Here is a 15,931-nt window from a genome sequence, read left to right on the forward strand (position 1 = left end):
TATATATATATATATATATATATATATATATATATATATATATATATATATATATACACCTTCAGAAATGCCTTTTAACCCCCTATATGCCACTCTACCCCATGATATGCCTTTTAACCCCCTATGCCACTCTGGCATATAGAGGGTTAAAAGGCACATCATGGGGCAGAGTGGCAAATAGGGGGTATAAGGCATTTCTGGGGGCAGAGTGGCAACCCTGGGGGAAGATGTGCATAACTGGGGGGGCAGGTTGGCAAATAAAAGCAAATGGAAAAAAATATATATTTTTCTCAATCATAGCTTTTATTAGATATGAAAAAATTGTTTACATGCATTAATATTTACTAGTAAAACGTTTTTTTTATATAGGGTAGTCTTATATTCAGGCTTTGTTTTTTCCTAAATTAATATTTAGATTTTTGGGGTTCGTCTTATAATCAGGGTCGTCTTATAATCGAGCAAATACAGTATGTAAAATGAAGAAAAAACGAAAAATAGTACAGTATGTCTTATGGAGCCAAGGTGAATAATAACCGGAAACACTATATAGAGCGAAATATAGCTCTATTTAACAGCATGGGCAGTATAATCCTCGCCTATAGACGTTCTTGTGGGTGTGGCTCCTTCTGATAATATACTTAGGTCACAGGTTTTCAGAGTGGATATGTACAGACATAAGCGATACAAGACCTAGTGGACACTGTGGTAATGGGATAGGCTTTAACCCCTTCGAGACAAAGGCTGATTTTACTTTTTGTACCCTTTGTGACAATGGCCTTTTTAACATTTCTGCGCTGCTTGTGTTTAGCTGTAATTTTCTTCTTTCCCGTTTACTGAACCCACACACATTAGATATTGTTTTTTTCAGGACAAGAAGGGCTTTCTTTAGATGACATTGTTTTGATTGTATCATATTATTTACTATTAAAAAAATTATAAAATATGGTGAAAAATTTAGAAAAAAATGACTGTTTCTAACTTTTAGTTGAAAAATCTTTTACTCATCTATAAAAGGTAATGAAAAAACCTGCTAAATAGATTCTACTATTTGTCCTGAGTTTAGAAATACCCAATGTTTTTATGTTTTTTTGCTTTTTTCTACCCATTATGGGGCAATAAGTACAGGTAGCGTTTTGCTATTTCAAAGCCATTTTTTCCAAATCTGGTAATTCTTCCCCCCATGTGCCATTTCGGGTATCTTTGAACCCGGCCAATGCAATTTACCCCATCAAGTCATATATTTTTGAAAACTAGACAGCCCAGGGTATTCCAAATGCTAGTATTTTAACTCTTTCCATGCACCATATCTACCACCAGTCTTTGTCAAACTTTATGGTAGTCATTTTTTTGCATTTGTTTTGTCATACACATTTTACTTCAGGTATGAATTAAAATGTTCTAGTTTATGTCACTATCACAAAACACCCCAATATGTGTTCAGCAACATCTCCTGAGCGCAGCGATACCCCACATGAATGATTTTGCCTGGCTGTTTGGGGGCAAAAGGGCCACATTTGGGGCATGCGCATTTTTCAATGTTGAACTTTGGCATTTGGGGATCCACTGCCCATGCCCTATTTGGTACATCTTTGAGCCGGGCCATTTCAGTGTGCCCAATAAACCCATATATTTTTGAAAACTAGACACCCCAGGGTATTTCAAATGCTAGTATTTTAACTCTTTCCATGCACCATATCTACCACCAGTCTTTGTCAAACTTTGTGGTAGTCATTTTTTTGCATTTGGTTTTCCACACACATTTTAATTCAGGTATGAATTAAAATGTTCTCGTATATGTCACTATCACAAAACACCCCAATATGTGTTCAGCAACATCTCCCGAGTACAGCGATACCTCACATGAATGATTTTGCCTGGCTGTTTTGGGGCAAAAGGGCCACATTTGGGGCATGCGCTTTTTTCAATGTTGAACTTTGGCATTTGGGATCCACTGCCCATGCCCTATTTGGTACATCTTTGAGCCAGGCCATTTCAGTGTGCCCAACAAAACCATATATTTTTCAAAACTAGACACCACAGGGTATTTTAAATGCTGGTATTTTAACTCTTTGCATGCACATATTTTACCACCAGCATTTTTTCAAAGTTTGCAGTAATATTTTTGTGTGTGTATTTTTCCCCACACACACCTACTTTATGTATGAATTTACAGCTCCTGGTATATGCCGCTGTCACACGACACCCCATAATGTGTTCAGCAACATCTCCTGAGTGCAGTGATACCCCACATGCATGGGTGTGTCATTTTTTGGGGGAACTAAAAGGCCACATTTGGTACGTGTGCATTTTTCTAATTGGAAATTAGATGTGTGGCCATCCTTCCCCCCGTGTTAATTGGGACGTTGTTGAACCTGGCCCATTCAATTTACCCCATCAAATCATACATTTTTTAAAAGTAGACACCCCACGGGCATTTAATATGCCAGTATTTTAACTCTTTCCATGCGAGAATTGTTTTAAGCTAATATGCTAATTTTAGGACTTGCTCACAAAAATATATTTTTTATATATATATATATATTTTTTTATTATTATTTTTTTTTTAAAAAAAATTTAACATTTTTTTTCAACTTGGAGGTTCCCCTGATAGTGACATCAGTGGGAAATGATTTTTACATTTTACTGTTTTTTTACTATTTTTTTCTAATTATTATTAATTTTATTTTATTTTTTAATTTATTTTTACTAATCACACTGTGATTAGAAAGCTGGGCTCCATTGACTTGCATGGTGAATGCAGTACCTGTATTCAACCTGCAAGTGGAGCCAAAGTTCTCTAGATGGTCTGGACCATCTAGCGAACTTTTAAAATTTGTGGTTCCTGTTACAGGACGGCGGCCATCTTCCTTGATGGCGAAGATTGCCGGCAGCTGCGGCTGTGACCGCTCTCCGGAGCGGTCACAGCCCATCAAAAGGTTAGTGTTTGGTGTCGCTGGATGCCTCCTGATCGAGGCATTCCAGCGACACCATTTAAGTTTAGGAGGCGATCGTCGATCGCCTCCTAAACGCTTTTAAAACGGGCGTCCGCCGCCATACAAAGTATGGCGGATGTTGACGCCCCGTGGAGGGGCCAGAGATGGCCCCTTCGTGCCGATCGCGGCGTTGCTGAATGCCTCGAGGTCGAGGCATTCAGCAACGCTTTTTGGGTGCAGAAAGCGATAGTAGATCGCTTTCTGCACCCGTTTAAAGACGTGCCGGTCCTGGCACGTCAATTGTCGTAAAGCACATGCTTTTCCGTGCCGTGCCAGGACCGGCAATTGTCATTAAGGGGTTAAAGAAATAAAAAGGTACTCACAAATAAAGGTTGCTCAATCCTCATCAGCACGGGTGGTATTTCCCCACTAAGGAAATGGCTCCAGTGAGATAAAAATCAGAATAATAAACAGGATAGTCAGGATAAAGATAAAAATGGAGGTCCAAAAATAAGAATAAGCTAAAGCTTTTTTTTTTTTTTTAAATAATAAAAGCAAAAACAAAAAAATATATAAAAACACGTTTCGCCCAAAAATGTATTTTTCAAAGTGTAATAGGCATTCTAAAGACCTCCATATAAATAGTGTGGGAAGCATTCAAATTTGGCACCTAAACGACATCATATAGAAAATACACATATATATCAAATCTGTGTACATAAGAAAATATAAAATATAAAAAAACAAGCATTTTTTTACCTTAAGATAAGAGAACTTTGATCATGTGATCTCAGGGGGTTTTGAGGTCATGAAAATAGAGATAAGCTTAGACATCAGGCACTTGGCAAGTGGATAATACAACAGCACTTTCTATATTATTCCTGCTCAAAAACGAGCAGAAGCATTCAGAGGTTGGGCAGACTACATGGGCCAAATGGTTCTTATCTGTCATCACTTTCTAGGTTTCTAATTTTGGCAGATCACTCACCAGGTCCATATCTCACATGGAACCCTGTTTTTCAAATTAACCCCTTCAGTCCCAGGGGTTTTTGGTACATTTTTTTTTTTTAAAATATATTTCCCCCCATGAATCCTCACAAAATTAGGTAAAGCGATGGAAAACCCCTTCCAAGTTTATCAATTCAGGTTTCCCGATTTCAGAAATACCTAATTTATATAGAATTTCCATACTTTCCCAGCACTTATAGGGAACATACTATAAAGGTGTGCATTATTCTTTACAAAGCCGTAGAATTTTGACATTAGGTATGATGGGATTACAACTCTAATTTTAAACAGATAAACCAAAAATACCCACAAACGTATATATTTCTGTAAAGCAGGCAACCCAGACTATAGTATCAGGGGTATTTGGCCATTCTTCATGCAGCTATTTGGCCACCAATCACTTTCAGAGGTAGCCACAGAAATTATTTCCTGCACTTTTTTCACCAACACTTCTGTGTTGCTTAGATTTTTTTTTTTTTCACAGGATATGTTACAGCAAAGAAACTCGGCCAAAATTGTTTAGCTGCATCTCCTGATTATGGAAATACCGTATTTGCTCGATTATAAGACGACCTGCCAAAATCTGAATATTAATTTATGAAAAAAAAAGAAAAAGCCTGAATATAAGACGACCCTATAGGAAAAAAGTTTTACTAGTAAATGTTAATTCATGTAAACTATGTGAACAGTTTTGTTTTTTTTAAATAAAAGCTATGATTGAGAAAAATATTTTGTCTTTACTTCCTGGATTTTTTTTTAAACACTGCCCCCGCAGTTATGCACATCTGCCCCATGACTTCCCACTCTGCCCCAGAAATGCCTTATACCCCCTATATGCCACTTTGCCCCATGATATGCCTTTTAACCCTCTAAATTCCACTGTGCCCCATGATGTCTTTTGACCACTCTGCCTCCAGAAATGCCTCATACCCCTATATGCCACACTGGCATTTAGGGGGCAGAGTGGCATATAGGGAGGTATAAGGCATTTCAGGAGGCAGACTGGCATATAGAGGGTTAAAAAGCATTTCGGTTGGCAGAGTGGCATTAAGGGGGTTAAAAGGCATTTCACAGAGCACTCTGCCTCCAGAAATGCCTTATGCCCCCATTTAACACTCCCTCCCCCAAACTCCCGGCTGCAGCGGAAGTTGTCTATGCGAATCGGGTAGAGCTCTACATGCTGCCTGGACTAAGCACTGGGGACTCAGAAGTACCGATGGGTTGGGGGGGGATCCAGGTCCCCTGCATCACTGCGGGGGATCTGGATCTTAGTCTCACAGTCAGACCTAGCTGAGGTCTGATTATAAGAATACCCCGATTATAAGACGAGGGGTATTTTTCAGAGCATTTGCCTATAAAAATAAAAAATAAATAAAAGCATAAAAATAAGGGTTTCTTGAGATGCGTTTTATGGATGTACTGGTACGTCCATAGCGGGAACTGAAGGGGTTAAACACACACAAATATTTTTCAAAACTAAACAACCAGAGGTATTTTTATGGGGATCTATAGACATGTTTCATGATGCCATATCCTCACCATTGTCTACAAATGTTATTTAATACAGAAAAGTTTTTGAGAAATGTTAAGCCCCATAATTTCACCAAATTTAAATAAGCTATTGCACTTTAGTCCTTCCTATCTTTTTGGAATATTTGTACACCCTGAAGTACATGTATTTGCTGTAACATTAGGTAATTTGTTTTATTGATTTTTGTCTAAGCTACAGGGGGAAATGAACAAAAGTAAACAGCATGATTGTAAGTGAATGATTTACTGCGTGATAAATGTTAAAGCAGGTTCCCAATGCAAAGTCCTTTGCTGCAAGGTGCAATAAGAACAAACATTAAAGTCTATATTGTTCCTGTGTTTTGCACATACGCCACAGTTGGCCTCTTTTGGTGGGGTTGAACAATAGGTCCTCTTTCGTGGTTTCTAAAATTAAATCAAGTTGTGTTTTGTACGCCAATGGCTGCACCGGCTCCCTAAACCCTCCAGAATCAAATGCAAACTTCTGACCCACAAAGCCCTTAACAACTCTGCACCCCCTATATTCATTTACACCCCTAACCACCCTCTTCATTCCTCTCATGACCTGCATCTCTCTGTCATTACCTCTTCTCACTCCCATATTCAGGATTTCACCTGCTCAGCAGCCCTTCTGTCGATTTACCGTCCCACCCTGTCAGACTTTCAAAAGGCATCTGAAAACCCACCTATTTCGAGACGCGTACAACCTTTCCTCCTAACACTCTCAGCCAGCATCCTAATCAAGCCATGTGAATGAACAACAATCTCAAGAGATCATCCGGACCCCTCAACTCACCCCCATCCAAGCTGTCCTCTCCTAATGCTTCCCCTCAACCACCTACTAGATTGTAAGCTCACAAGCAGACCCCTCTTTTTTTTTATACCAAATACGTTTCTTATTGTGTGACTTTAACCGTTCCCACTGATTGTAACAGCACTACTGAATCTGCTGGCGCGATATAAATAAATGTAACGCGAACATCCTCCACTTTTACAGCATCCTGCGCGGATCACCTTCTGGAAAACAAGTTTTCGCATAAAGACCATTGTACTCCAGTTCTTGCCCAGACATGGCAGTCACATTCCAGCCTTCACAATACAGCCATTAAACTTTTGACCTCCTTTAATTTCGCGCCATCGTAAATCAGAGAGTGGCGCCAAACTTGAAGGCGTTAAGAGTCTTATACTGAGAGCGATGCCCCACTCCATTATATAACAGCAGGTTACCCTAAGTGAATTCTGCATCGAGGAACAGTCATACAGAGGTAGCTTAGCTACAGTAGACAGCACAGTGCACACCGAACGCCGTTATTACGCCTCTCACAGAACCGGACCCCGTGCAGTAAATCTTCTCCCGCCCTCCACACGGCTTGAACAGCCGTAATCCCGCCCCTCCGCTGCAGAGCAACCGTAACGTCGGCACCCACTTAACTTTATTTGGTTTTGGTCACGCCCCTAGAGGGAAAGCGTTTTGGCGCGTTTTGAGTTTGGCGGGAAATTGGTCTGCTGAGGCATTCTTTCGGGGCTGCGTTCTCTCAGACGTCGCTAGAGGTGCAGGACATTATGGATCCCTTCAAGCTGCAGGTGAGTGACTGTAAACTGCTTTAGTATGGAAGAGGTAGGACCTCCCACGACCCAGCTCACGAGTCCACAAAGTAGCAATTGGATTATTTTACGGTGCTGTACGTTATACAGGAAAACTAAATGACACGACTTACCCCGAGCCTGTACTGTATGATCTGAATGTATCGATAATCACAGTGAGACACGCGAACGTGTTGGCATGTTGTTAAAGTCATGCATGCGGTTGCGCTGCGGAATCTATCACGAAAGCACAGTTCGTGAGACTAACCACTTCTTGTTCGGGCGTTAACGGCATTTCTGCAGTAGAATGTTTAAACCACGTGGGGCTCATGCGTAGGGGGTTAAAGTGCTTCTGGCAAGTGATGCGCGTCCCTGCGAAGTCCGCGCGCTAGGGGTTTGAGGCGCTTGAACTGTTTGGGTTTCTGGCGCCTAAATGTTACATGCATTGCGAGTAAAGGTAATGCCACGTGGTGTATGCCGGCATGCACTGCGTCGGTCTCCATGGTGATTGCTCTGTTTCTCCAACTCGGACCCAGGACTGTTTCTTGTGTCACCTTGGAAGCCGAGATCTGTAGGGAGCTGCACAGCATCTTAAAGTGGACTTTAAAATATAATCACGCATAGAAGAAATCCCCAAAGGAACAGGAGGCTGCTATCCTCTTATCAATAGTGCTGCTAATGTTCAGTGGCTTTAGCGTAATCCTCTTCCTCCCCTAACCGGCTCCTGTGAGTTCTAGTGGACTTCATGTTTCTCTTTAATGATATTCTCTCTCCTCCATTAGACTCGCTCTTCTGCTAGACAAGCGGCAATGCAGAGTGTTAAAGTTATGGTCTCGTTTCAAGAGATCTGTGCTGCCAAAAGAGCTCTGGAGTTGCAGGTAATTCAGGTGATGCGTGCGTGATGTCACCCGCGGGCCCTACACTGATTCCAAGAACCCTCAATCTGGGACTCTGTTATGACATCAAACACTAAAGCGCCCTGAAACTGAATTTATCGTCTTAACTTTCCTTCAACAGTCTCTGTCGATGTCAGTGGCCAAACCCTTATCCTTGCCCTGCTTGTTGTCTTGTGATCATCTACGCTTGCCTTTCATTCTATTTCTAAAACTCTTACTTGTCGTTATAAATATTGCTCTTGTTCACTCCTTTCTGACACATGATGTCACCAAAGCTCACGTTCATGTGCCTGCACTGATCTCCTGTCTTGACTACTGCAACTTGGTTTAGCTGGCCTCCCTTGTACAATCCTTACAATCCATCATGAGTGCTGCTGCCAGGCTTGTCTTCCATTCCCATGACCTCTGCCAATAACTTCTTGCTGCCTGTATACTTCAGGCTTCCCCTTAAGGACAATGGGTTGTTCTTAAACCCTTTAAAAACAATGCATTGTGAGCCCGTACATGTACGGGCTTTGTTATGAAGGGGTTAATGTACTTGTGACCCTTTCTAAGCAGTGTTAAGGAGTGGGCTATATTTTTTGCCGATGTGTCTCCACGCATCTATGAAAACAAGTCGGTGAGGCCATTTTGTCTAACATGCTATATAAGCAACTTTCAAAGTTAAAAGGGCCCGTTATAAATGTACATTTTATAGCATTATCGCACAGTCCTGTTGGTCTGTGTCCACCGCAGGGAGCAGATCCGTAGATAGTGTCCATAGATCACAGAGCTACTGATACACTGTTAGCGTTTTCTTTGCATATTCAGCTTTTCTGTGTTGCTCAAAAATGTACTTCTTCCTTCTGCAGAAAAATGACTTTTCAAAACGGAAGGAATTCCAAAATTTCCGGAACGTGGATATTATTCCTATGGAAACGTCGTCATCCTCCGATGACAGTTGTGACAGTTTTGGCTCTGATAACTTTGCAAACACAGTAAGCACAGTAGAGGACGCCATGTAACTTTTCCCTGATAAAAATGCTAGTAATGTGGCCTTGATTAGAACTACGGGCTTTTGCTAACATTACTATACAGCAGTTATGAATATACACCATCTCCTGTAATTTCATTCTGCTTTACGCTGGCTTTTCTAGGTAGTAATTGTTGGAAGTAGATTATCTACTTATTCTACCCTTTGAAATGTCACCTAACCTAAAATGCCTGATGATTGCTATAACAGCTCTTAAATGATTTGTAAACCTCAGCTATTTTCTTAGTAACAAAAGCTATTCTCTTGTAGTGCACTTGTAAATGTGATTTGCACTCCGAGCAGTTTGTGGAAAATTGCTTCTTTAAAACTATTTTTTTTTTTCTTGTAGAAGAATAGGTTCAGAAAAGGCACCACCGTAGAACTGGCTAAAATATTTTCTGAGGATTCGGATAATGAGTCGTTCTGTGGGTTTTCAGAGACTGAAATCCAGGACGTCATGGTGAGTCACCGGTTTTCAGCCGCGCGCATTGTAATACTCTGACATTGAAAATGAATAAAGAAATTAAAACCCCATATGGAGACTGTCTGACTTTAAAGGGATTAAATGACTGAATGGGAGAACTCTTGACGCTCAATGTTCCAGGCTAGGTCTAGGAATTGAGATTATTTAAAATGAATATGTTTAGGAGGCTGCCGTTCCATTAAAGTGCTTGTGGAAGTTGCAGCCTCCACTCGCTCCCATGACTTGTGGAACATCGCTTGGCTCCATGTCGTTGAGGTGAGGAAAATGCGCAAAAAGAATAATTAAATATTTAGAGGCGATCTCTTAATGAAGTTTATGTAGGGATGTTTCTCCGTTAGCCTTCTATTGGGTAATGAAACATTGTTCATGTAAATCCATCAGATTGCATGACATTCATTTCCAAAGGAGCATTAGCTCTTAAAAGCTCATTTTGTTTTTGAACTTTTATTTGAAGGCCTGTTACAGATTCCAATAGAAGGTAAAAACGGTTTCAGTTTTAATATGCAGTCTTTTTTTAAATTAGAAAATTGAGTCTGATTCTGAAGATAAGAGGCCAAAGAGAGGTCGTCCCAAGAGAAATGTGCCCCTAAGAGTAGCCCTGAAATTTCCACCCAAAAGGAACCCCACAAAAGAGAGCATATCTCAGAAAGAAGTGAAAGTTTCTGAAGACTCTGACGAGAAAGGATCAAATTTCTTAGAGAAACGTGCTTTGAACATTAAAGAAAACAAAGAAATGGTATGTAGAATGCTCACGTGAATGCATCTTTAAAGGAGAAAGTCTACAGCTGTGTGAAGTGGCTTTCCCCCCTCTCATCAGCTTGTATGGTCCTTTCTTGATCTTTATGATGGGCTTGGTTGCGTTGGATAGTGGCAGCGATATAGTTTATAAATTGAATTGTGTTTTTGGTGCAGAAGGACAAAACTTGATATCATATTACAGCATGTCTACTACCCCCCAAACGTTCAAAAGTATTAAAGGTGTTGCTCACCTGGTGTGTTAGATATAACCGAGAACTAGATGGTGTTTTTCTTCCTTTAAATTGCGTTCAGTATGGTTTAATGCCCTGGTTGAGGTAAATCTAGTAGGCGTATATAGAGTTGAACTTATTTTCCTTTCCACCTTTTTCAGTTTTTACGTTAAACCTGCAATTCTTGTGTAGTCTGTGTTATGTGGTTAGTTGCTTTTAGCAACCTATTCCGATATTACTGTTTTCTGAGATGTTTTCTTTTCCTGTAATGTCTAGCTGGCAAAACTAATGGCTGAACTGAACAGCATACCTGGCTTCTTCTCAAGTAAAAATCCATTCTCTCCTTCCACCCCGGTAAGTAATGTCTCAATAGTATTTTGACAGCTTATTTAAACTGGAGTAATTATACAACCAATTAGGGCTGAAACAACTAATTGATAATAGTCGATAATGAAAATCGCTGACAACGATTTTCATTATCGATTAGTCGAATCGATTTTTATCGATTTATAAAGTTTTTTTCAGAGCAAATGCTCTGAAAAACTCCTCTCCTTATATAATCCGACCTCAAACAGAGATCGGATTATAACACTAGAATCCAGATCCCCCGCAACGCTGCAGGGCTCAGTTGCATATAAGGAGTATAAGGCATATTAGGGGGCACAGTGGAATCTCTGGCATATAGGAGGTATAAGGCATATATGGGGGCAGAGAGGCAAGCTGGGGGGTCAGATGTGCATAACTGGGGGCAGTCTGGTAAATAAAAGGCTTTTTTCTCAGTTTTTATTAAATATGAAAAATAGTTAACATATGAATTAATATTTACTAATAACTTTGTATTAAAACCTAGTTTCAGAAACACTGTTTGGGTTCTTGTAGCTTTTATTATGTCAGTAAAATAAGAAGGTGAATAGAGAGAGGGAGGCCATTGCAATAAAGAGATTTTATTACATTATTTTAAATTTAAAAAATTTGCATTTTTTATCCGATTAATCGAAAAAATAATTGGCCAACTAATTGATTATTAAAATAATAGTTAGTTGCAGCCCTACAACCAATCAAGATATCTGTTGGCAACCAAATCTCTGATATACGTTAAACAAGATCTTTTTTAATTTATGCCTCCTTAAAGCTCTGGTTTTATATACTTTGGTCACTGAAATGTTGGGCAGGGAGAAGCCATGTCCAGATGACTTCTCACACTTAAAAATGAGTAGATTTGTTTTCTACATGTGTCTCCACATATACTGGGAAAGGTACTCTAAACATGACATTGTAGAACCCACAGGTTAAAAGTTTAACTTCTCATTCCTTAAGGTGACATTTGAGACTAATTGGGCTGCTTATATGAATGCTGTGCAATAGCCTTTGTGAAAATAGTTTCTCTTTGTTATATGTATTATATAATATATATTTTTATTTTTAAGAAACTGAAACGAGGTCCTAGAACTCCTCAGTCAGGTGGGTGTGCCAGAAAAAATCCTGACCGACGCGCCCGTCCTCACACTAGGTCAAGGTCCCTCGTTGATGGACCACCTAGCCCACCTCTTGAGGATGAGGAAGATGACCACTTCTATTTAGTGAGGAAAAGAAAAATCTTTGACGATGACGAGGCAAGTAAAACAGCGTTTGTGCAGGTGTTGCATAACTGTTTTTCCAAAGGGTTTTATATCATTTGGAATAAAAATAGATTTATACGTATTCATCAAAAATATCACCGATGCTATTTTATTGTTTGTTTCCCTCAATCACATTACAAATACATTCATTGCTGCTGGTCCATTGTATAGGGGCTGAGTTTATATTCTTTTAGCAAACTGTGTTAATGTTTGCTTCTTACAGTCCCAAAGCCAAAACCTGTGAAATGCATATTAATTAATGTGTAAAATTTGTTTTAGGATGAAGCCTATGCCCCGAGGCGCAGCCGTCCAAGTGCTATGGTTCATGCCCATGTTGTACGACCCGTAGAAGAGATCACTGAAGAAGAACTCAATGCCATCTGCGGTAATGTCCGTGAGAAGGTGTACAACAGATCAATAGTGAGTATATTAACTTTTTCGTGTGGGGCACTTTTTTCTCTTCCTGTCTGGGCTTGCAGCAGTAGTTGTGTTTTGGAATTAATGCTTAAGATGGAGTTTAAAATATTTATGTGGAATACCAGCCAATTACAAATATCTGCGTTGCTTCCCCAGGGAACAACTTGCCATCAATGCCGCCAAAAGACGATAGACACTAAAACCAATTGCCGTAATCCGGACTGTATGGGCGTGAGAGGGCAATTTTGTGGCCCTTGCTTAAGAAACCGTTATGGGGAGGATGTAAGAACTGCACTGCTGGATCCAGTAAGTTAGACGTTGATGTAAAAGGCTACAGAAACTGCATTTAATCCTAATGTTTAAGATCCTGACGTCCCCCTCTCCCATTTATTTATTTTTTAGGACTGGCGCTGCCCGCCTTGCAGAGGAATTTGTAATTGTAGCTTCTGTAGACAGCGCAATGGTCGCTGCGCCACTGGAGTACTGGTTTATCTGGCGAAGTACCATGGCTATGACAATGTCCATGCTTATCTAAAAAGGTATTTACTCAAAATGCATACTTATGTTACCAAAAATGTCCCTGTTACCGGAATTTTTAATTTTCATTTGTGTGGTTTTTTTTTTTTTTACAGCTTGAAACAGCAACTTGAAATGGAAGATTAAGCACCTTCGGTACAAGGATTACTGATACCGCTCTCAAACACTGGCATCCTGCCTAAATCTTTTTTTTTTTTTTTTCTGTTTGCTTTATGAGAATGAAATGTAATTTCTGTTATCAGAACTGGCTTGCCATGAAAACATTTGGAATATTTTCTGCATATCCGGTAACATAAAGCCGAATCCCCTTGCTTAAAGATAATGTGCATTGTATGCACTTTTTCTTAATTCTGTTGCTTTAACACCTAACCTTTTTCAAACCAATGTCCCGGTAATGCTTAGGAACCTGCTTGCTGTTAGTTGTCGGCGCATTCTTTTAAATCATAATGTAACTCTTGATTCCAAGTATACCACCAGCAATGCCATGCTTAGGGGGCCCGATTAGAGTTTTATCTAAGTTTACTTTATATAGGTAAGGTTAGCATTAGTTTAACGAGCTGTAAATATTTTAGATATGTATATAAGATCAATTTGAATTTGCAAATCTCATTGCTGTAAAAGTTACCAAGTAATTTGTTTTTATTTCATTGATCATTCATGTAAGGAACACAATTTCTAGAAATCCCATCCTTGTACGTGAGAAGTTAAGCTCACGTTTAGCCCTTTTCCTGACAATGATAAAATCTGTGTTCTGAAAAATGTCCACAATAAGTGGAAGTGATGTGTTTGAACATTCACAAATAACTTTTATGAGGATGGGGTGGAGGCAGTATTTTAGTCCCTACTGCCTCTTCCCTGTGTCATGTACAATGTGCTTATTCTATGATTGAGAAATCCATGTTACCAATAAGGGTTTCTTCTGTCAGCCAGCTGCCTGCAGGCTTCTCTCAGTAGTGTGGAGTTCTGCGATATCCTTACGATGGATAAAGTTTGCTCGGTTAAATAAAATTGTGTTCAAGTTGGCTGGAATCATTTGAACACTACAGTGATGTATGAAAATACTGAAGCCTGAGCTGGCCATAGCCGAGAACGGAAGGTTTTATGCACTTCTGTCAAATGCAAAAATTGAAAGCAATACACTTGCTTAATCCTAGTTTTGTAATATTCTGAATGCTCATGAAGTAGGTAATGCGCACATATGTATGAATATCTCTTTAAATAACCTGTTTTTCATTTTACAGATTATTCATTAATATAAAGTGCATTCCTGTTTTAGGAAAGTGTACTTTCCTATTTGTAAAATATATACGCAGACCTTTACTGTATAAGGTTCGCAGAAAAATTTAGTTTTATATTAGAAACAAATGTGGAAAAACTTTAACCATATATTTTTATTTTAAGAAGAGTATGTCAGTCCTGTGAAGCTGTAAATCAACATGTCCCATTTCAAATAAAGTTTGACGTTTTCCATAAGGAAGTGTTCCATGTTCATGTGCCGGGGCCGCGTAGCGTATAGTCTTATATAATAGAGAAAAAGTTTAAATGAAAAATCTCTGATAAAGACATCTTTATTTCCAGGAGCAGCTTTAGTGAAGGCTAAATGCATACTGTTTTCTAAAGGTTTTGTTCATAATCTATTTTCAGAGTACATAATTAAAATGGAAACAAACTACTTACAGCTGGTTATGGTTTTGCTGCAGGATGATATATAAAAGGCATATAATATTCAAGTTGTTTAGATAATGGCTGTTCCTGCTGCGTTTAAATCTTAGTGATGGTTGTTTATGTCTGTGATTACATTTTTATAGTTATTTAAACAGCTGCATACAGGGAGTATTTATCTTTGAAGACTGTCAAATTTGTTTCATTCGGGAATCAACTAAGCAGTGTTACAGCTTTTCCGGTGACAACCCTAGGTAAATGGAGCCTCTGAAGCACTTTTATTGCTACATTTGGTTATAGGCACCTTTCCCTTAGAGGTGGAAAGCAAGCACACTCTTCATTATGTCTAACTTTTGTATTGCTCTGCGTTACTGTAATGCGAGTGTGGCTTAGCCCTTACTGGGTAACAGACATTCATTAAGGACTGAAAAGTTAATGTTTCACTGACAGGCTTGGCATGCCCTCCACTGCTGTTAACACACATACTAACACTCTCTCACACACTTTTACACATACAGATCCTCCCTTCTGACTTCACATTCAGCCACTATTTTATGGCTGCTTCTACAATGTGCAAGCAGCCTCTTTTACTGTGGTGGGTCTCATAACCTTTGATAAGTGACCCCTCTAATACTTCAGATTCTTTAGACCGGTCGTGCTTCATAGTTTGCTTAAAAGGCACAGTATTAGGCTAGGTTTCCACTTGGGTATTTTTTGCAAAAACCCCCATAACGCCAATTCAGCCACACAGCGTTTTATTAGTGAAAAAAACGCTGCGGCCAGATGTTAGCTGTTCTTCGATAGGAAATTGCACAATGCCATATCCACTTGGCGTTTTTCTGTTTGGCGTTTTTTCAGTCCTCTTTGGCGTTTTACTGCTTTTTTTGGCTCATTGGCAGTTTTTCAACATCGCAGCATGTTGACACTCTGGCGTTTTTTGCAAGGAAATCTTGGTGTTTTTCTCCCAATAGAAGTCTATGGGAGATGAAAAAACGCCATGTGGGTTTTGCCTTGGCGGTTTTTATGGCGTTTATTTCCACAGTTAAGATACAGGGGCAGGACCCAGGAAGAGGAAGAGCTGCCGTTTTCACAGTACTGTGGTACAACTTTTATCTGCTTGTACGCTGTGTGTTGTCTGTGTAATTTATTAGCAGCATGGCACCCAGAATTGTCTTTGATGTGCCCAAGCTTTTTCAACCAGTGCGTATCCCTTGCAATTTGCACCATCATTTGGGGCCAATCTTCCTAGAGGAGCAGACATTCGGAATAAAGCATGCCTTA

The 15,931-nt window shown here is 39.6% G+C and overlaps 1 protein-coding gene across 1 annotated transcript; it reads left to right on the forward strand.

Annotated features, from left to right (window-relative positions):
* The first annotated feature begins 7,034 nt into the window (after nucleotides 1-7,034).
* On the forward strand, nucleotides 7,035-13,114 carry LOC149285964 (cell division cycle-associated protein 7-like). Its single transcript, XM_089494731.1, has 11 exons — nucleotides 7,035-7,055; nucleotides 7,838-7,933; nucleotides 8,803-8,928; nucleotides 9,313-9,423; nucleotides 9,971-10,183; nucleotides 10,692-10,769; nucleotides 11,843-12,028; nucleotides 12,314-12,454; nucleotides 12,608-12,757; nucleotides 12,854-12,990; nucleotides 13,084-13,114. The coding sequence occupies exons 1-11, from the start codon at nucleotides 7,035-7,037 to the stop codon at nucleotides 13,112-13,114; spliced, it is 1,290 nt and encodes a 429-aa protein (XP_089350857.1).
* The last annotated feature ends 2,817 nt before the right edge of the window (nucleotides 13,115-15,931 follow it).

This window comes from Sceloporus occidentalis, unplaced genomic scaffold (assembly GCF_023333645.1).
Source record: "Sceloporus occidentalis isolate IW3139 unplaced genomic scaffold, rSceOcc1.0.p SCAF_74, whole genome shotgun sequence".
In the NCBI taxonomy this organism is placed as follows: Eukaryota; Metazoa; Chordata; class Lepidosauria; order Squamata; family Phrynosomatidae; genus Sceloporus; species Sceloporus occidentalis.

Coding starts and splice junctions, on each gene's coding strand:
- LOC149285964 (XM_089494731.1), top strand. CDS start 7,035: ATGGATCCCTTCAAGCTGCAG. Junction 7,056..7,837: donor TGGATCCCTTCAAGCTGCAG/GTGAGTGACTGT, acceptor CTCCTCCATTAG/ACTCGCTCTTCTGCTAGACA. Junction 12,758..12,853: donor GAACTGCACTGCTGGATCCA/GTAAGTTAGACG, acceptor TTTATTTTTTAG/GACTGGCGCTGCCCGCCTTG.